The 19695-nt window shown below is 33.5% G+C and overlaps 2 protein-coding genes across 7 annotated transcripts; one reads left to right on the top strand and one right to left on the bottom strand.

Annotated features, from left to right (window-relative positions):
* Positions 1–231: 231 nt before the first annotated feature.
* On the bottom strand, positions 232–3356 carry LOC116852980 (2-(3-amino-3-carboxypropyl)histidine synthase subunit 2). 4 transcript variants are annotated; one of them, XM_032833794.1, is made up of 6 exons: positions 3112–3356; positions 2843–2991; positions 2026–2265; positions 1388–1869; positions 1000–1291; positions 232–608 (listed from the first exon to the last, which is right to left on the bottom strand). In XM_032833794.1, the coding sequence occupies exons 2-6, from the start codon at positions 2877–2879 to the stop codon at positions 433–435; spliced, it is 1227 nt and encodes a 408-aa protein (XP_032689685.1). In that variant the 5' UTR covers positions 2880–2991; positions 3112–3356; the 3' UTR covers positions 232–432. The 4 variants fall into 4 exon arrangements, with proteins under 4 accessions (XP_032689685.1, XP_032689683.1, XP_032689682.1 ...); XM_032833792.1 differs by having other exon boundaries at positions 2026–2359; positions 3112–3355; XM_032833791.1 differs by lacking the exon at positions 3112–3356 and having other exon boundaries at positions 2026–2359; positions 2843–3102.
* Positions 3357–4432: 1076 nt separating this feature from the next.
* LOC116852983 (protein Jumonji) lies at positions 4433–19455 on the top strand. Of its 3 annotated transcripts, XM_032833803.1 has the most exons (13): positions 4433–4769; positions 4835–5017; positions 5224–5393; positions 5839–10093; positions 10274–10493; positions 13040–13192; positions 13269–13467; positions 13541–13689; positions 14022–14331; positions 14946–15352; positions 15435–15533; positions 15750–16052; positions 16147–19455. In XM_032833803.1, exons 2-13 carry the CDS (start codon positions 4932–4934, stop codon positions 16231–16233), a joined length of 6438 nt encoding a protein of 2145 aa, XP_032689694.1. In that variant the 5' UTR covers positions 4433–4769; positions 4835–4931; the 3' UTR covers positions 16234–19455. The 3 variants fall into 3 exon arrangements, with proteins under 3 accessions (XP_032689694.1, XP_032689693.1, XP_032689695.1); XM_032833802.1 differs by having other exon boundaries at positions 4433–5017; XM_032833804.1 differs by lacking the exons at positions 4433–4769; positions 4835–5017 and adding an exon at positions 5528–5727 and having other exon boundaries at positions 5258–5393.
* Positions 19456–19695: the final 240 nt, after the last annotated feature.

Below are 19695 nucleotides of genomic sequence, written 5' to 3'. Positions count from 1 at the left end.
TATAAAATATTGAAAATAAATGTTATTAACATTTTTCACCCCAAGATAACAAAGTTAATAGCAAAATAATTAACTTATTTTGTAATTTGTTGGAAACAATTGTTTTCAGCAATTTTGGGTGAAACTGTCAACATTTGTCAGTAACACTAATAGAAACACATATTAATAATGTTATTGTTAGTTAAATTGACCTTTATACTAATTAAATAAAATCTGCTATCAAAACGCAAATAAAATGGGAATTATTGATTTTTATTGTCATCCCTCTTTTCATGATTTCGTTTGGCTCTCACTGTGCCTTATTCGATATTTAAGCAACTGTCATTGCATATTTTGACAGCTTGAATATTAATATATTTATCTTTATATTTTATCGTAAGTATTACAATGATATATCACATAATAAGTGTATGTAGAATTATATAGCATTTATTACGTTTCTGCATCACACTTATCTGTATTTAGAGGTTCATTCGTATATTGGCATGCTAATCCGATACGACCAATTTCTGCTGGTAGTACAGGATCCTCACCTAATCTTTGTTCAACACCTCTCCAAGATCTTTCTTGCAAGTACTGAGCCCCAGCCATACCAATAGCAACAGTACCTATCAGAGGAATCACTATGTTAATCATTGTAGTCATTGCTAGGAAATAATTATTGTGATATAGATATGTTTTGGTAGTTTTGGGAATAGACATATTATATTGTAATATAAAGGAATTATAGTATTGCTAGAAAATAATGTCGCGAATTATTGAGTTGAGATTTCATTAGTATGCAAAAATTGTGCAGAAAATCTTAATTAAAATTGTACAGAAAAAATTAATTTGATGCAGCAAAAAATTAAACATCAATATCACGTTTTGTTGGAAAGATAATTTTGAAGAATTTTAATCTAATATTTTACTATTTTATTATATTTTTAACTTAAATAACTTCACAATTTAAATATGTTAAATATTAAATAAATATATACTTAAATAAATGAATAATACCTGATGAACGAATTGTTAGAGCGTTCATTTGGCCCACACACAAAGCATCATCCTTGCAGTTTCTAACATCACCACTGATGAGAGAAATATCCGAGTCCGTCGATGGTTTAAAATCAACGTAATGAATGCCACCGGGTAATATTTGCCGAAAGTCCATGAAATATTGCGGGCAAAACTCCCTGGCAGTGTTAAATGCCAATTCAACTTCATATGGCGTAAGTATGGGTTGAAAGAAATCTCTCGAGTCGAATACTTCATTTTCCGGGCAAGCTACCACAACAAAAGCGTTAATCTGAAATCATAATCATATATTTGTTATTAATATAATCACAAAGCAGTGAGATTAAATGAATATCAAATATACTTTGCTATAATATGTTTGACATACCTCAGGAAAATTTGCAAGTTTGGCAGGAGTTATCTTGCCTATGCAAAGGGTATAAGTTTTCTTATTCTTCTTCTTCAGAATTTCTTTGACTGTTGTTATAGCTGTCAGATATTCTTTAATACCTAATGTGGCAACCACAATGCCTACAGTTTTGGCATCCTTCAATTTTTCCACTAAAAACCTCCTTTGTTTTAACCAAGGTGCATTTAGTGCATCAAATTCATTAATTTTATTATTTATAAAGCAATACCATCTTTTCATAGGTATGCTCATCGCTAATATTCTAAGAGTTTTTCCTTCCTCTCCCAAAAAAAATCCTTCATAATCTTGTATATTATACTCTTCTTCTAATGTGTAATTTCTACCCAAAATGACTTTATCTAGGGTTGTCTTTGTATCAGTATATTCCACATTCGATTTACAATTCAATTTAGATAAAATTAAATGTTTATACATAGATCTCAATATATTATATACATATTCTGTAAAAAAAAGTTATATAAAACATATTACATATCTGTAGCTATAAAAACAGTGTTAAATATAAATGACCTTCCTGATTCATATTTTATATATATTCCTATTAACATATTAAGTACTTTAATAATAAACTTTTTTCTTACTTAATAACAGCTTACCAATTTTATGTGCATATTCCACGTCATAAAAAAATATAATTTTCCTTGTATCATCTTGGAAAACTCGCTTGAATTCATTAATAAGGTTCTTTACATCAAACTCTTGTTTTGGCAGGATATGTAAAACTGGCAAACGAATGGTAGGATTAAGGCAAGCATGTCCAAAATGTATTATACCATCTGCATTAACATGTTCAGCTGCTATTTCATCAACACAACAGCTACCACAGGTTGTGTCACCTAAGATATATACTTTTTGTCCTATATTTTTTTCTAAATGCAGTGCAACTTTTGCAGAATCTGGTAACAACTTATCTGGAAACTGCAGACATACCTGTACAAGAATAATTTATACCATAAATAAATATGTAATTAGCAACAATAAACTATATATAATAATAATGGTAATAATTATAGCACCAAATACACATACATTAAGCGTAAGTGCTAACAATTAACCTAACTTTTGCTACTATTTATAAGTGATTAGTAATAGTAGTAATTATTTATACGTGATAAATGATAGTAGTAATGCATATATTATTGTATTATATTTAAAAAAATCGTTTATTTACAAAGACTCGTATTTCATTTACAATAAATATATAAATATTCACAGAATATAACTATTTTGCTCGTAAAAATGGGGTAATTCGATAAGCGGTAAGCTTCAGTGAGCTGCATTGAAATATAACCTCAATTCATGAAACACAATTGATGAAATATATATGATAACCAAGATTTAAAAAAAAAATCGCAAATATAACTTCGTTAACGTATAAATAAAATGTCTTTAAAAACACAAATATTCATAAACCTGATTTAATGCATTCGTCTGAATCCACTGTGTACATTTTTCTATATCATATGGATCATCTTCAACACTTGTCATTTCGGCAACTTTTATTTCTCCTTTTATAAACTCGCCGATTGTTAAAGAAATCACCTCAGCAAAGATGTTGAAAACTAATCAACATACAAAAATTGTTTACATTTATCACAGTACCGAAATTCTTAAGCGAATTTTCACAAATATAGTATAGTTCACAATATATAATATATTTTCACAAATATAGAATAATTTACGCTTCTATAGTTAGCTTCTATAGGGTCTGTTTTCTATGCTGAACTGTCCGCACTAGTTCTCTCTCATCTTTCTTTCTTTCACTAAGTTTTATCTATATATCTGTCTCTTTTTAAGTTCCGAAAGTGTACACTAATTTAACAATAGAAAATCTTCTCTCTGTGCATGAACTATAGGATTTTGGTATGCATATCTCATTCGACAATGGGTGCGTTCAGGAGACACAACGGTTACACAACGGTTGAGTAATTAGTCATTGGGCGCATTCAGTAGAAAAAGCGCTCAGTGAGCAATCAACGATTATTGGTTCTTGCTATTAGATCCCTAAATCTAGACTAATTATATTGACAAATTACTCAACAGTTGCACAACAGTTGAGTAATTTGTCAATGTAATTGGTCTAGATTTAGGGATCTAATAGCAAGAACCAATAATCGTTAATTGCTCACTGAGCGCTTTTTCTACTGAATGCGCCCATTGACAAATTACTCAACTGTTGTGCAACTGTTAAGTCTACTGAATGCAGCCAATGCTTGTTTTTGTGCTGGATTGCTTGCTGGATGGAAATACTCTATTCTGATTGGTCCGTCTTTAGAAATGCACCAATCAAAACAGAGTATTTCCATCCAGCAAATAATACAGCATGAAAACAAGCATCGTGTGCCGCTGGCTTTATGGCTCCTGCACACAGGACGCGGTAATGCTTGCCGCGCGGCGGAAGTTCGTGTGACAGCCAATCAATATGCTGCTTTCCGTAATAACCTTTTAGCTCTTACGGAAAAACAACATATTGATTGGCTGTCGCGCGGATTTCCACCGCGCGGCAAGCATTAGGGCCTTTGCAGAATGCCAGGCAACAGGCAATAGGAACAGAGATTAGAAATTCTGATTGGTCAATTATTTCTATTCCTTGTTCCTATTGGCTATAGCCTGTTCCTATTGCCTGTTGCCTGACATTTTGCAAGGGCCCTTACCGCGTCCTGTGTACAGGAGCCATTACTCTAGCCACCGACTAGGATTTTGAGCGCACCCAGAAGACACAAATTATTTCATTGGCTAAAATTATCTTTAGATTATCTTTTAACAATGTCTAGCCAATGAAACATCTCTTGCTGTGAAATAACTAAAGCCCGTATCAGACTATAGATTAAGATTGATATTGAATTGAAAATTGGCCAATCAGAGCCAAGTTCACCAAACTTGAGCTTAGTGAATTTTGTTCTGATTGGCTAAATTTCAATTCAATCTCAATCTTAATCCGTAGTCTGATACGAGCTTAAAGTAGTGTAACTTATCTGCATAGAAACGGACCTTAACGAATCGATACTTGTGCTACGTGTCTATCTATATTTATATTATAAGTTTTGGTCGTGGTATTTAATTTTTTGATTTTACTTTAACACCACACAATAAACAATCGTTGTTCTGTCAAGTGTGATGAGTTGAGCGTGCGATTTGCGAAACGAATAACCCTTACAGGTCCTCTCAGATCATTCAGATGCGCGTTTATTAGTCGAAAGTATGAACTCGCCGTGGATTGGAGAAGAATCCAATTTGGACTAAAATCGCAATTTTTTCACGGGAAGTTAGCCATTGCTGCATCGGCGATGATGCACGTACTTTCTTGTGCCGCAATGTACAGCAAATGTGCCGGATATTGGTTCGTATGACGTTATCCGAATGTGAACTTCATTTGCACGTGCATGAGAAATGTATTTAATATAGCATATTCTAAACTCTTCGCGGAAACGCCGAAGAGATCTTGCGTCCAGTGGGGAAGTGGTTAGTCAGTGATATTGAAATCCTATTATACCACCGCAAAATGGTTTTAAGTCGTAATGATAAGAGAAAAAAACGGGAGGGTGACCTGGTAGACCTCATGGAACCACTCTCGGAATCTCCGAAAAGGTGATCTTATAAATCATTTGTAATTGAACGAATTACAATATAATTAATGTACTGATAACTGGTTAAATATACTCCACAATATGTATTTAATCCTATATTGTACTCTGTCTATTTTTTATTTCTCTTTCTGAAGGGATTTAAAGAAAAAAAAACGAAAAAAAAAAAAGAAAAAAAATATATATTACATCCATAATTATATACTTTAGGACCAAAGTTCATGCACAAAGAAAATTTGCACAAGGTGCATCTACAGTGTTTACTACGTCACCTATACCTGTTAAGGACAAAGAGAAAGTCAAACCTTCTATGATCACAGAATTAATAACTCACAAACGTCCAAATACTGAGGATTTTCTAACATATTTATGCTTCAGAGGTAAAAATGTTTATTTAAAAATGATAACATACTTGATAAAAATGTTAGATTAATAATTTGACAAAAAAATATATATTATTTTTCAAAATAAAATGTTTTATCAAATTTTAAAGAATACAGAGATTATTTTGTAGTTCTTATATATATGTTGTATGTGTGTACACACATATATACACATACACACACATACAATTCCAATTAATAAAGAAATACAAATTATGGAATGTATCTTTCACATGTAAGCTATATAAAAATATTTGAATCCAAATAATACTTGTAAAGGAAAAGAGGTAAATTATTTGAGAAAAAGAAGTAAATTGTAGCAAACATTGAGGTAATACACTGTTTTCAGTAAATTTTATTATATATCTTACTCAATTATATTTGCGATGCTTTAGTCATAATTTAAGCAAATTCTTTAACAAACTTTTCTTTCCAAATTCAGGGACATCCATTTTGCCACCTAGTTTAAATTTCTTCAACTTCAGTAATACAAAAGAAAACCTGGAACCTAAACCTAAACCTGTGGCAGATGATACTTCTGCAAACAATACAGTTTCTTTGCCTGAGACTTCTGCAGAGACTCCGAAGCAAGAGACATGTCAGAAAAATGTGACAAAAGTAAAACCTGTTGTTCCAGAGAAAAAGAAAATGCCTAGCACAATACACAAAAATATCAGTAAACTTAAAACAGCAACATCTACAGTTCAGGCACTTAAGAAAAAATATCAGGAGCAACGTCTCGCCAAACAAAGAATAGAGAACAAACTAAAAGCCACTTGTGTTAGGACAAGATCATCTACAGAAAGAGCTACATTGAACACTGGGGTGAAATTGGAGTCAGAAAAGTTCTTACCTCAAATGCAAACCAAGAGACATGGTTTAAGAAGCGGCTTACTGCTGAACAAGGCAAACAAATCTTTGTCAAAAGCGAAAATCCCACCAGGCAAGCCAAAGAGAAAGTTTAATTTAAGATTGACGAGTACGGAATCTTCAAATACAGATGAGTCGTTTGAGGAGGAAGATGACAAGGAAGAGGCTGACGAGGATGAGTCACAATCGGAAAAGACAACGTCGCAAATAAAACGCAACGTACAAAAGAGCATTCAGAAAAAAGTCTGCACCAGAAGCAAGTCCGAGCTGAGGAGAGTTACTAGATCGTCCAGCGGCACGATTTCCCCGAAAAATATCTCAACCAGGCCTACCAGAAAGACCAAAGAAGCAGCCACTGTGTACATGGAAATTCTTGGGAGGAAATTAATTCAGGGTTCCGAGTTAGAAACCGAAGATAATGTCTCGATCGAGAGTTACCCCGAGCTACCGAATGTCCGTAAATTAACACAAGCGGAGAATGAGGTTAAAGCCAAAGCGAAGCAGACTGCCGCGAAGACCGTCAGTAAGAGCAAGGATTGCAAAGTTAACTCCATCAATGATAACAAGCGATTAGATAAAAGCAAAATTAACAATAAACTGATGCAAATAAAGAGTAAACGTCTCATAAGAGTTCAGACATATTGCGAGGAGGATAGCGATGAGGAAGAATCTGCGAGCTCCGTGGAGGTAATAGAAAAAAATAACACGAGGCCCATCACTCGACTAAGTCTTGGGAAACTCGACAAACCGATCAACAGAGAGCAGAGAAGTCTCAGGTCATCTACCAAAAATACGCCTCCCGTACAGTCAGAAGAGCCGAGTAACGCGAATAACAAACCGGATACTCAAGCTCAAAATTCTGTAAAGCCTGCCAATGAGAAATTGGCGGTGAAACGCAAACGGGATCAAAATCCACAAAAAGCATTATCTGATATCAGCGAGTCTAAACCGAAAAGCTTGAAAAACCAAAATAAGGACGTGGAATCGGAGGAAGAGACATTAGGAATGTTGCTGAGCAAAATAAAGAAGAAGAAAGAGAACGAGGAACAGGAGCGAGTCTCTGACGATATTAGCAATACGAAAGATGACGCGACAAAACACAGCGAAGTGGTGCAAAGTACAAAAGTAGATTTGTCGAAGGTATCGGACGACGAGGAGTCTTTCCGCGGATTTACCAAGAAGGCAATATCGAAAGTTTTGGATTCGTGCCAGACACATGCCAATGTCAACTTACTAGTCGACGAGAAACTCGATTATGCCAAGATGTTGAATACGCCGGTTGACCAAAAAGCAAGCTCACCAAAACAAAAGGAAGAAACGTCGTCAGTCAAGGGCAACTCTTCCGTCGCAACTTCATCGATTGACGATCGTATTAAGACATCCTTGCAACAACACAAGCCGCTATTAGATTCGTCTCGTAAGACGCAGAACTCTTCATTACCATCCGCGACGCAGACTAGCAAAAAATGCAGTCACGAAGACGAAGTTTCTCCTAATCTCATGAATATGCCATTATCGGCTCTGCGCTCGAGGAAAGAACGAGTAAACATGTCGACCGAACGAATAGAGAAGTGGCTAAATGAGAGCTCGCTCGCGAAGGAGGAGAGCAAGCTTGAGATGGAAAATGTTTCTACCTTCAGGTACGACTCCACCGAGAAAATGAAAGTTGACGTCTCGCATCTCTCTATCCCGACAAAGATTCAGCACCTGGTGCGCCCCGTCAATGTCACGCTTTCCAAGCTGATAGATAAGACGAGCCTGATGGATCGCTTGAAAATGCTCAATAAGAACGCGACGCCACCAAAGTCCAATGCGGACACCGCCAGTGACAAATCGTCAACTGTCAGTACCAGTCAAAATAAAATTATTATCGACGCGAAGGAAGCCATCAAGATCAAAAGTGAAAAGGCAAGCAAGGATACCGCTGAAAGCAGCGATTCCGCGTCAAAATCGGATCAGAACACGGCTGACAGTTCTACGGAGAAGAAATCGTCCACGGAGAAGAAAATCTTTCAACCGCGCAAACCTTTCTTACCTAAAGTTAAAGAACGTAAAACTGTGACTCCCAACGCGAATGCGTTTTCACCAGAAAACGAGAGCAGCGTCTACGCGTTCGAGAGCGATACCGAAGTGCCTGTTAGCACGCCTTTTAGGAGAAAACTCAAAGATAACGCGAAATCGACTGAGAAGTCTACTGAATCTCTGGAACCTCCTGTGAAACCGATCACGAAATCAACTACGAAGTTAGTTGCGAAGCCAACTGCAAAGTCAATCATGAAGTTGATTTTGAAGCCGACCGCAGTAGTGCCCGCGGTAACGTCCTCCACGTCATCCATAGCAGCATCCACAAAATCCACGGCACTATCCATGACATCCACGATAACAACCACGGTAACATCCATGACAACATCTACGATAACATCTACAGTAGCATCTACGACAATATCTACGACAATATCCACGACAACATCCACAGTAGTAGCTACGGTAACGTCCGTGGCAACCCCTATTTTAGCAGTAACGTCCATGGCATCGTCCACGACAGCGTCCACATCAAAGGTTCAAGCAGCCGCTGAGTTCAACACACCGATTATTGAAGAGAGCCTGGCCATTCCGAGCGTGCCAAACGTTAGCGAGAAATCAACGAGCAGCACTGACGTAATGAAGGACCAAGAGATCACAGCGGAAGCTATATCTATGCCGAACGCAGCTCTGAAATTAAACAACTTGGTCGATTTAACTAACATTAAAGTGTTACCGCTCAATAAACTAGTGAATAATTGGAGCAATGAGAACTGCAGTTCTTCCATCGCGGTGCAGGTGAATTTCGACGAGAACACGAAGGAACAGCAAGCACAAAACGACGAGCAGAAAACAGAGAAGAAGAATATAAATCAGCAAAAAAGCAACGAGATATCCACGCAGACCGACGCCAACAACGACGACGACGACGACGATGACGAGCAGTTGTTCTACATCCCGTTGCAAGCTATCACGAGGTCTGGACCGAATTTACAGAAACGACAAGTGATACAAGGTGTGGCCGTTAAGCTCGACACAGATGGACGACCTGGCTCCAACCAGAGGGTGCTCCTTCGAGCCAAGTTGGTCACCAAGTCGCCGTTAGCCATGGAGCTTCACCCGCCACCTGTAGGAACGGTACAACCTACAACACGTGGTCCACCAAGTCCACCTGGTCCACTTTGTCCACCCGGTCCACTTGGTTCATTCGATTTCACGGGACAGCAACAGCATTTATCGACATTAACTCCGTCGCTTAAGGTAGTATCTTCGTCGGTTCCGATTATGACTGAATCGATCATGACAGCGCCGACTATGGTGGTAGCCAAATCGCCAACTACAGTGGTAGCGAATACGCCAACTGTGGTGGTAGCCAATACACCGACTGCGATGGTAGCGACTATGCCGATTACGATGATAGCGACTACGCCGACTATGGTGGTAGCGACTACACCGACTAAGATGATAGCGACTACACCGACTACGCCGACTACGGTGGTAGTGACTACGTCAACTACGGTAGTAGCGACTACGCCGACTACGATAGTAGCGACTACGCCGACTACGGTGGTAGCGATTATGACGGCAGCAACTACGTTGACTACGATGACAGCGACTACTGTGACAGCGACCACTTCAAACGCGGAAATGCAACCGGCGTCGCCAGCGATAAGTGATGTCCAGACGACGAATACGAGTAGTCGACAGAGTAGCAGCGCTAGCAACAATTTAGATAGGCTCGGAAGGTCTCCGATGTTATCCAGAGAGAGAAAAGCTTCTATCGATTCGGCGAAAAGCGGGAAAAGGTATATCTTATATATATATATATATATATATATATATATATATATATATATATATATATATATATATATATATATATATCTTTATTAAGGAATAAACTTCCCTTTCTTTCTTTTTTGCATCAAATAATTCTACATTTTGCGTTACACGTCACACTTCTATATTGATGTAATATCTTTCAGGACGCAGATGAAGTGCAAACAGAAACCCGAGTCATCTTCTACGAGTAATAATAACTACGGACCAACCTCGTACATGAACGATGAAATTTTTGTAGTCGAGGCACCGACGTTTCATCCGACGGAGAAGGATTTCCAGGATCCTCTGGAATATATAGACAAAATAAGACCGAGCGTCGAGAAGTTTGGAATATGTAAAGTCGTGCCTCCGGCAAATTTCAAAGTAAGTATTATTGCCATGCAAAATAGTATATAGTAGTGCTTGATTTAGGAAAGTCCTTTGATTTAGTTTGTTGAGTACAAAGTTGGTAATGATGAAAAACATCGATGCGTTTGTTTCAATGTTCACACATGTGTATGTGGCGGGAGTACAGTACTTTTTCTCTCTCTTTCTCTCTCTCTCCGTAGTGTGACGACATTAAGGCTCTTGGCCCTTCGTATTGTCTATCTCTGTTTAATATCAGAAGCGAGAAAATACGTGCTAAAAATTTTTGCAAGATACGTTAAAATAAAAATATATATCCATAAAGTAACACTTGCAATCGATTAAACAAATTTGTAAGATATTCCGTGCACTCCTCTTTTGTTCTAACAATCAATAATTTATCGTATATTAACGTGACATACAATTTATCTTCTTAACCCATTTCTTCGCCTATTTCTATTCAAGTTAACTTATAATAAATTATTGATTGTTAGAGCAAAACGGAATATCTTACAAATTTGTTTAATCGATTGCAAATATTACTTTATGGATATACTATATTTTTATTTTAATGTATTTTGCAAGAATGTTTAGCATGCATTTTCTCGCTTCTGACGTAACTAAAAAGAGATAGACAATGCGAGACGCCAGGAGCCTTAATATGTCTTAATAGAATCAACTCTTACTAAAAAATTGCCTTTAAGTAGTAAAAAATTTCTTGACACATACAATTTTATTCAATGTTTACATGCAATAGTTAGTTATGAAATTACATATTGTTCGACATATCTAGATATTATTAGTAAAGAAAAACGAAGAACAAAAAAGGAACAAAAAGGAATCTTCGTCGAAGATTCGTATGTGGCTCTCAAACAGTGTCCGTTGTGCTTTGACGTATCCAGATACGAAGTAGAAAACAGATGCAGTATAAAAGCCACAAGTGAGGATATTGCAAAGCAAACCTTAATGAGGGACTCACTCCTAGTGAAACTTCACACAAACCTGAGATACTTAGAATGTCAATTGCTGGATCTACAAGTGGAGAGTTCAGGACCATGTTCGCTTTGCAAAGTCCATTAACTAAACTTATTATTGGAAAACAAGAAAGAACACCAACAATATTACAAGAAGACAATGAATAGACCTCTCTCTTTATAAGATTTTATATACAAATTACTCAAGATTTACGAAAAGATCATGGAATTAAGAATCATAATATCGCGATATGTCGTGTATTGGAAGGCAGAAAGCCACAAAAAAATACAAAAAGAAAAACAAGACTGGGAGTAATAAGAGTAAGTACAAGAGGACTGAATTTTACAAGATATACCATGTGTATAGACAATCACGGAGCGGTCGAAAGTATCATGGAATGATAAAAATGAAAGATTTAAGCTATGTTACTGAATACTTATTGTGAAGCACAGTGAAGAACATGTCATGGTGCAGGGATTTTTCTTCAATAAGGGTATCAGTCCTCTAATATATTTATTGTCTCTACGGTATGTAGAGAGCACCATGACTTTGTTCACCAAAATTTTTTAAACAAATGTGATCTCTCTTATGTTAGAAGTAACATACCTCTGAACTGAATGTCACAACAAGATAATGATCTTACACACCATTCAAAGTGTATACACAAGATTACTTTGCTCAAAAAAAAAAATTAATGTTTTACAATGGCCTAGTCAAAATACGAATTTAAACCTGATTAAATATATGTGTACGAATTTAAACCTGATTGAGCATATGTGTATAAAATAAGTGTTAGAATTAAGTGTTAAAAAGTGTTAGAACAAGAAACTCTAATGTGCAAAGTAGAAGAAAATTATGCAAGAGACTGTATTGAAATTTATTGAATATATGTTCGGGAAATGTGAATCCGTGATACAAACAAATGGTTGTGAAATTTTATATTAAGGATACAGTGTCATAAAGTATACTTTAATATTGTTCCTTGTCAGGATACTATAAAGTTTCCTTTAATATACTTAATGCCAAAACGCGCTTATGAACATTGACAAAGACAGATTATTTTATACGACATGTAATGTGCGGAATGTTATTTTATTATCAATTTATAATATTTATCTCATAATATATTTATTTTTTATAATGTAAAATATGTTTAGCTTATAATTTTATCTTATATATAATGTAAAGTATATATTCAGTTCATAATTTATTTTATGTATAATATAAAATATGTCTAGCTCATAATTTATTTTGTATATTGTGGAATATATATGTAATATTATTACAAACAATAAAATAACTCCATTATTATATTATTAAAATACTTTTGAACGTTCTTATATGTATAGTTCATGTAAATATTTAGTATATAATAATAAATACGTTATACTAATATGTGTAGAAAGAAGAATTCTTTATTTTATGGCTGTTATTGATAAAATCAAAAATATGGAGGAATAAAGGCCTATAAAAAACCACTAACACAGACATAGTAGTGTTATATAACGTGTTAGTGATTCTTTATAGGCTTTTATTCCTCCATGTTTTTAATATATGTAGCTTACATTATCCTGTTTTCAATCTTTCAGCCAGAATGCAAGGTGTCTGATGATATGAGATTCACCGCTTACAATCAATATGTACATCGCATGCTTCATAGATGGGGTCCTAATGTGAAAGAATTGATGGCTATCAAGAAATATTTAGCTACCCAAAGTATCACCTTATCTCACCCACCATGGGTATAAAATCATTTTTTTATTATCGTTTATTTATTCGTTGATAATAAATATATTCGTTGATAACAAATTATTTTAGATCGGTGGGATGGAAGTCGATTTACCTCACTTGTATCAAACAGTTCAAAGTTTAGGTGGATTGAAAGAGGTCATTGAAAAAAAGAAGTGGCAAAAGGTAGCAGATGGTATGAAGATACCCAAATCTGCGCAAGATCGTGTTACTAAACTAGATGATATTTATTGTAAATATCTGTTACCGTACGACACGTTATCTCCAGGTATTAAATAGTGAATATTATTTTAGAAAAAAGTTTATAAGATCTTTGCATCTAATGAGAACAATGTATATAGACGAACGTGAAAAACTATTTGACGAAGTTGAACAGGAATGGATAAAGCGCGAAAGTAAAAACTTGGAAAGACAAGAGACATCATCCACTGATAACGATGAGGAAGAAGAGGACGACAGTTCCGACGAGATTGAGGAATGCATTGTAAAAGTATGATTGCAAACATTCATTTTTACTTTATTTTTGATCATATAGTATAGGTGTAGATAAAAATATAGTTGCATATATATATATATATATATATATATATATATATAGTTATATAAAAATATAGTTATATATATAGTTATGTAAAAGTATAGTTTAAATAGAGAAATTTAATGCAGAGTGCAAAAGTCAAGAAATTCTTTTATCAAATTTTTAATAAGAAAAAATCAATATCAAAAGAAAACAATATAATTATATATTAAGATAATGATATAATTAATATAATAATTTTTATATTAACTATATTGATATTAATTATAAAAAATATATCAAAGGGGAGAAACATGCCGTTGAATGCTTTTTACCGAATCGCTCGTAACACGCAACGTATGTGGTTCGGTGAAAATCAACGAGGCAGCAACGAAACTGAAGGTGCCTCCGCGAGTGAAGTGGAAAGTGCATTTTGGAAACACGTTGCTGAGAGAAAACGGCACGTATGTGTACACGCGGCGAGTATCGATTCGAGTGGACGTGGATTTGGCTTCCCTGTTGTCAAAAACAGCCCATTCGCTAGACATCCGTGGAATCTTAAAGTACTCACTAACAATGCTGGGTCGGTATTGAGAGCTTTGGGTCCATTAATGGGTATGTAGTACGGAAACGATTTTCATACGATCGTACGCAATCTGCTCTTCGAGAACGAATAAATAAGTAACGAGTAACAGCTGCAATACAAAGTTTTCCTATGTAGTTCAGAGTTTTTTTATACAGGATGTTTAACAATAACATATAAAATTCCGTGTACGTAGCTTAAATTAAACTGAACAAAAAATAAGTACTATTTTGCAAATAGCTGCGTAAAATTTTGAATTATTAATTAGAGAAAATTGTCGAATAGTCGCGCAAAATTATTCGCCAATCTTTAATTAGTATAATCTTCAAAACTCTGTGATTATTTACAAAATGATAGAGGATTTTTTAGTTCAGTTTGATCTAATGTACGAACACATAACGAAATATCATAATACCGACACTATCTGCACTGTCTCATACGATTATTTGCCAATCTCCTTCAACTACTAACTCAAAATTTTACGTGATTTACAAAATGAGGAGATTTTTTTTCCAATTTGACCTGATCTACATATACACGAAAGTTTTATATATGTATCGTTAGGTATCCTGTATCGCGTTTTTTTCCAACAAAGATATGTTAATTAAGTATTCTTATGTAAATAGTATAACTCTTACGTTTTCAGGTGTAACTGTACCAACATTGCACGTGGGTATGTTGTTCAGCGCTTGTTGCTGGTATCGTGATCCTCACGGTTTACCATGGATAGAATATCTACATACGGGCGCAAAAAAAATCTGGTACGGAATACCAGATGAGCACAATAACAGTTTCCGGGAGGCGCTCTCGAAAATGGTGCCACAATATTGTAAAAATAAAACAATATGGTTACCATCGGACACTGCCATGGTACCGCCGAAGTTATTAATAGACAACGGTGTATCGTTATGCCAGATCGTACAGGAACCAGGGCAATTTATAATTGTATTTCCGAAAGCGTTCACGTCGAGCATATGTACTGGTTACGTAGTATCAGAAAGTGTATATTTTGCACAACCATCTTGGTTAGAAACCGCCGAGCAAGTGTTCAAAGTACGTGCATAAATCTTTTATCCGTGATTAGTAACTTCACAACTTTATTGTTTGGCAAAATTAAAATTTTATATGTTTCCAGGATATACAAGACAGTTGTGAGCCGTCTATTTTTTCTTTTGAGAGGTTGTTATTTAATATTATTAACGATACAAGATCTCAAATAGATATATTGAAACAGGTATGATAATATGTATATGTATAAAAGATATTCAAGATTCTCTTTAAACTTAGTAAAATTATAGCACATATCCTATAATTTATTTATGTAGACGCGTTATATTGTTACTAAAATATAGTTTATTTGGTACCTTGCAAGTAACATTTAATTTTATAATGAAATAAAATAGTAAACAATTTTTAAACATTTACTACTACATTAGTATCATATTTGCAGATACTGCCAAGTGTGATAAAGATTCGTAAGAAAGAATTAGATTATCGTAAACAGCTAAAAAATTTGGGCCTTACCAAAAGAGAAAGAGTGCCTCTACCAGGTAGTAAAAAAGGGAAAAAAAGGAAAAGAGTAAAAGAAGATGACGGTGATTATGAATGTGAAACATGTAGAGCCAATTTATTTGTGTCAATGGTGACCAATTCGCAAGAAGACAGTTTTTACTGTTTACCACACGCGTTGCAATTACTCAGTCGTAAAAAGCAAATTTTGAAACATTGCACTTTAATGTATACATACGATGAAGTAAGTATAACGCATTTCATTATATTTATTATATTAGCAAGCTAACATGCGCGAAACGCAAACGTGACATCTAATCCAACTTTTCGATTACCAGGACGAATTGGACGAATTGATTCAAAAACTGCAACACAGGATCGAAGCCAAATCTAAAAAGACTAATCAAATCAAACAAAATAGATAAATTTGTTATCTAATTTATTTATAATAAATAAAATATCATTATAATAATAAAATATCCTTAATAATACATGGATATTTTCTCCACATATACAATGTAAATCAGAGTGACTGTCCACTATGATTTTTTCAAGAACGGTTAAAAATAAGACAATGAAGTGAACATTTTATACATCGCGAATTAACTCAGTAGAATTCAATAAAAATATTTTCAAAATCTCCTGCCTGCCCCCCGCTATTAGAAGGTCAATTACTCGAAAAGGGTATGTTTTGAGTTCAGGTTGTGAAAATGTTTATAAAGACAAATAACTTTTGCTCCTAGCAATTGTTTGAGATCCTTAACCATTCTAAGTATTTTCAATGAACTTTGAATTTTATGCAAAATAACTTTTTTTAGTCAAAGTAATAGAATCTAATTCTGAAAGAAGATTCTAAAAGTGAGTAATAAGAGCTTTCCAATTACACTACACACTTTTAGTCCAATGACGGTTTCACACATTCTGCACTGTAAAAATAAAAAACATTATAATAGACAGTCGCTCTGGTTCACCCTGTATGGTGTGTGTGTGTACACACACACACACACACACACACACGTATGTGTGTGTATATATATATATATATAGATATGTATATATGTATGTGTGTATATATATATATATATATATATATATGTATATATATATATATATATATATATATATATATATATATATATATGTATATATATGTATATATATATATATATATATATATATATGTGTATGTATGTATGTATGTATGTATATGTAGAATTCAGGTATTATTATGGATTATAATCATTATAATCATTATAATGGATATTATTATAATGAATATAAAAGAGATTGTTTTTTATATATATTTATTATTAAGATGAGGATAGAGTTATCGTAATGCGCATGACATAAACAACATGATCGCATTATGAAGTAAATGTGAGATTTATCTGAAAATAGATTCTCCTTATTGACAATGTCTGAGGAGAACCGGCATTTGTACTTTTTAATACTTTTGGTGATATTTATACACACACAGGTTAGATTATACGCCTTTTTATAGCTGCGCGCTTTTAGGCTTTAAATGCCTCTTCTCTTTCTATATTAACCGTATCCGCCTATTGTACCAAAATTTGTTTAAGAAATTTCAATTTATTTAAAATTCATATAGAAAGACAATACAAAAACTTGTATAAAAAATTGAAGTTTTTCGTGTAATTTGATTTAAAATTTTAAATAATAAAAGCAATATATATAATATATATTATTATATAGATATAAAAATACTGTATCTATATATTTGTTGCGAAATTTATTTTCCAAAAAGTACCAACTTTGCATGTTACTAAAACGTTAGAACAAAATATTAGAGTAAAATTCCAAAGAAGCGAGAAAATTGTATGTATCCATTATATCTCAATTTAGTTTTTAAAATCTAATAATAAATAGGTGATCTTGTCTACTAACTATTGTAATTTATTAGCATAACTGCTTGAGAGAATTACATAATATATGATTTTTTTATAGTTATGTATTATTTATTAAGAATACGCGGTACGTACATTTAAAATAAGGCTTTGACAATAGCAAATTAAGGATATTCCGTAGCGGAATATAATCATAAGTTATATATTAATACATATCTCGATATCTCCTGTTTGATCATGAACACATTGTATACGGTGTCCTACTTTCCTAAGTCGTTCCCAAGGCCCGTACATCATATATATTATATTTGTTCGGCTTTTGATTTAAATTACCATGCGATCCCGTTAGTTTTGCAATAAACAATCAGAAATTTATTTTAAATATGGTGCACTGTCAGTATGTGATTATGTAGAAATGCGCAAAAATGAGATATCTCGTAGCCCGACTTCAACGTACGGTTTCCGAAACACGAGGTATTTTGTAAACCGTATGCAATGTGTTAACATTTTGACTGCCACACTGAATTCCAGCATAAACTTCATCATGCTCAAATTCTTTGTGTGACCGCTGAAAATAATCATATATTAAAGTATACAAGAACCGGTTATTTGAAACAAACTATGTAAATTCTACTATCTAATATATATTCAATACCTTTTTTATATAATCTTAATCTTTTCTATAGTGTTCACGCGATATAAAAAGCGTTCATAGTATACTGCAAGTTATTATTTTTTTTATATACGAATTTACGACATGATAACATCTTTCAGAAATATTTGAAAGCTCATGATAAAAATAAAATTATAATTATTGCAATCTTTTTGGAAAGATTCTCTACTTACAAACTTTTATGTAATGATGCATTTAATTGACATATTTTTTGCAAATAATTATCAAGCGCCTCTTTTAGGGCGCCCATCTCTATACTGACGAAGGTTTACTTCTTGAAACGAAAATAAAATTAAAATGTAAGTTGTTACAAATGTAAGATCATCTTTTCATCAAAATCATCAACCATAAAGATAAACTTAATAATTATCAATTATCATAATAATTATCAAGAGACACAACAGTGTCTTGCGTCAAGTGCCCGCGTGAACAAATAGTCTGCTAAATATAATAACACAATTAAGAGCAGGTAAAATTTTCATATCGCCGCAATGCTAGCTGTATAAGTTGGATTCTGAGCGATATTATATTAGTTAGGTTGCTTTCCAAAATACCATGTAAAATGTAATCTTGAATTTTGTCTTTAATACATTTAGTATATATTATATTGATATTTTACTTTTTCTATATTTCCATATTCACAATATCCTTATAAATATTTAATAAAATCACTTCCAATTGAGTAAATAGAACTGTCACTCATAATTGGGTGACGTGGCAGTCAAAGTGTTATCGAATATAATGTTACTATTGAGACATGAAAAGTCTGAGATTGAATTTGTTAAAAATTTTATAATTTTTAGGAAGCTTATTTGTGTGATTGAAAAATAAATAGGAAAATAAATATATTTGCCAAGAAGTAACATTCATATGTAAAATATTTATTAAGCTCTAATCACAAGATAGAAAATCCATCCTCAATATGAGGATATAAAAGTAAAATTAACTTTATTTATTTCTTTTTGGTACGACAGGATGCGTTGTTGTTAATATATTGAATATCGCGTATGTAAGCTATACAATAATTATTTCACAATGACTTGCAATCATATACATACAAACAGAATTTTCTTGAATATCTGTATAAAATAAATTGCATCTGAATTTTACATTATCTTGTTTTAGCCACAAAGTTTCACTTGAACTTATCATACATATTGTGCGTTTATTTTAGATATAGAAAATTATTATGCAAGTAAAGATTAAATTATCATCACATTGCTTTTGGAAGTGTATCTTTTAAACAAAAGATCATTTATATATCCAAACTAATTGAAATAAATAAATAAATATATATATATATATATATATATATATATATATATATATATATATATATATATATATAT

Source organism: Odontomachus brunneus, unplaced genomic scaffold (assembly GCF_010583005.1).
Source record: "Odontomachus brunneus isolate Ranch 3 - 2012 unplaced genomic scaffold, Obru_v1 Obru_scaffold_264, whole genome shotgun sequence".
Taxonomy (NCBI): domain Eukaryota; kingdom Metazoa; phylum Arthropoda; class Insecta; order Hymenoptera; family Formicidae; genus Odontomachus; species Odontomachus brunneus.
This window is presented reverse-complemented; position numbering and strand designations above follow the sequence as displayed.

What these genes read in the sequence shown, in the direction of transcription:
- LOC116852980 (XM_032833792.1), bottom strand. Translation starts at nt 2,917, where the DNA reads ATGACAAGTGTTGAAGATGATCCATATGATATAGAAAAATGTACACAG. An exon ending in GGAATATGCACATAAAATTG is followed by an intron (nt 1,870 to 2,025) that starts GTAAGCTGTTAT and finishes TTTTTTTTACAG; the next exon opens with AATATGTATATAATATATTG. An exon ending in AACTTGCAAATTTTCCTGAG is followed by an intron (nt 1,292 to 1,387) that starts GTATGTCAAACA and finishes TTATGATTTCAG; the next exon opens with ATTAACGCTTTTGTTGTGGT.
- LOC116852983 (XM_032833803.1), top strand. Translation starts at nt 4,932, where the DNA reads ATGGTTTTAAGTCGTAATGATAAGAGAAAAAAACGGGAGGGTGACCTG. An exon ending in AACATATTTATGCTTCAGAG is followed by an intron (nt 5,394 to 5,838) that starts GTAAAAATGTTT and finishes TTCCAAATTCAG; the next exon opens with GGACATCCATTTTGCCACCT. An exon ending in TCGGCGAAAAGCGGGAAAAG is followed by an intron (nt 10,094 to 10,273) that starts GTATATCTTATA and finishes AATATCTTTCAG; the next exon opens with GACGCAGATGAAGTGCAAAC.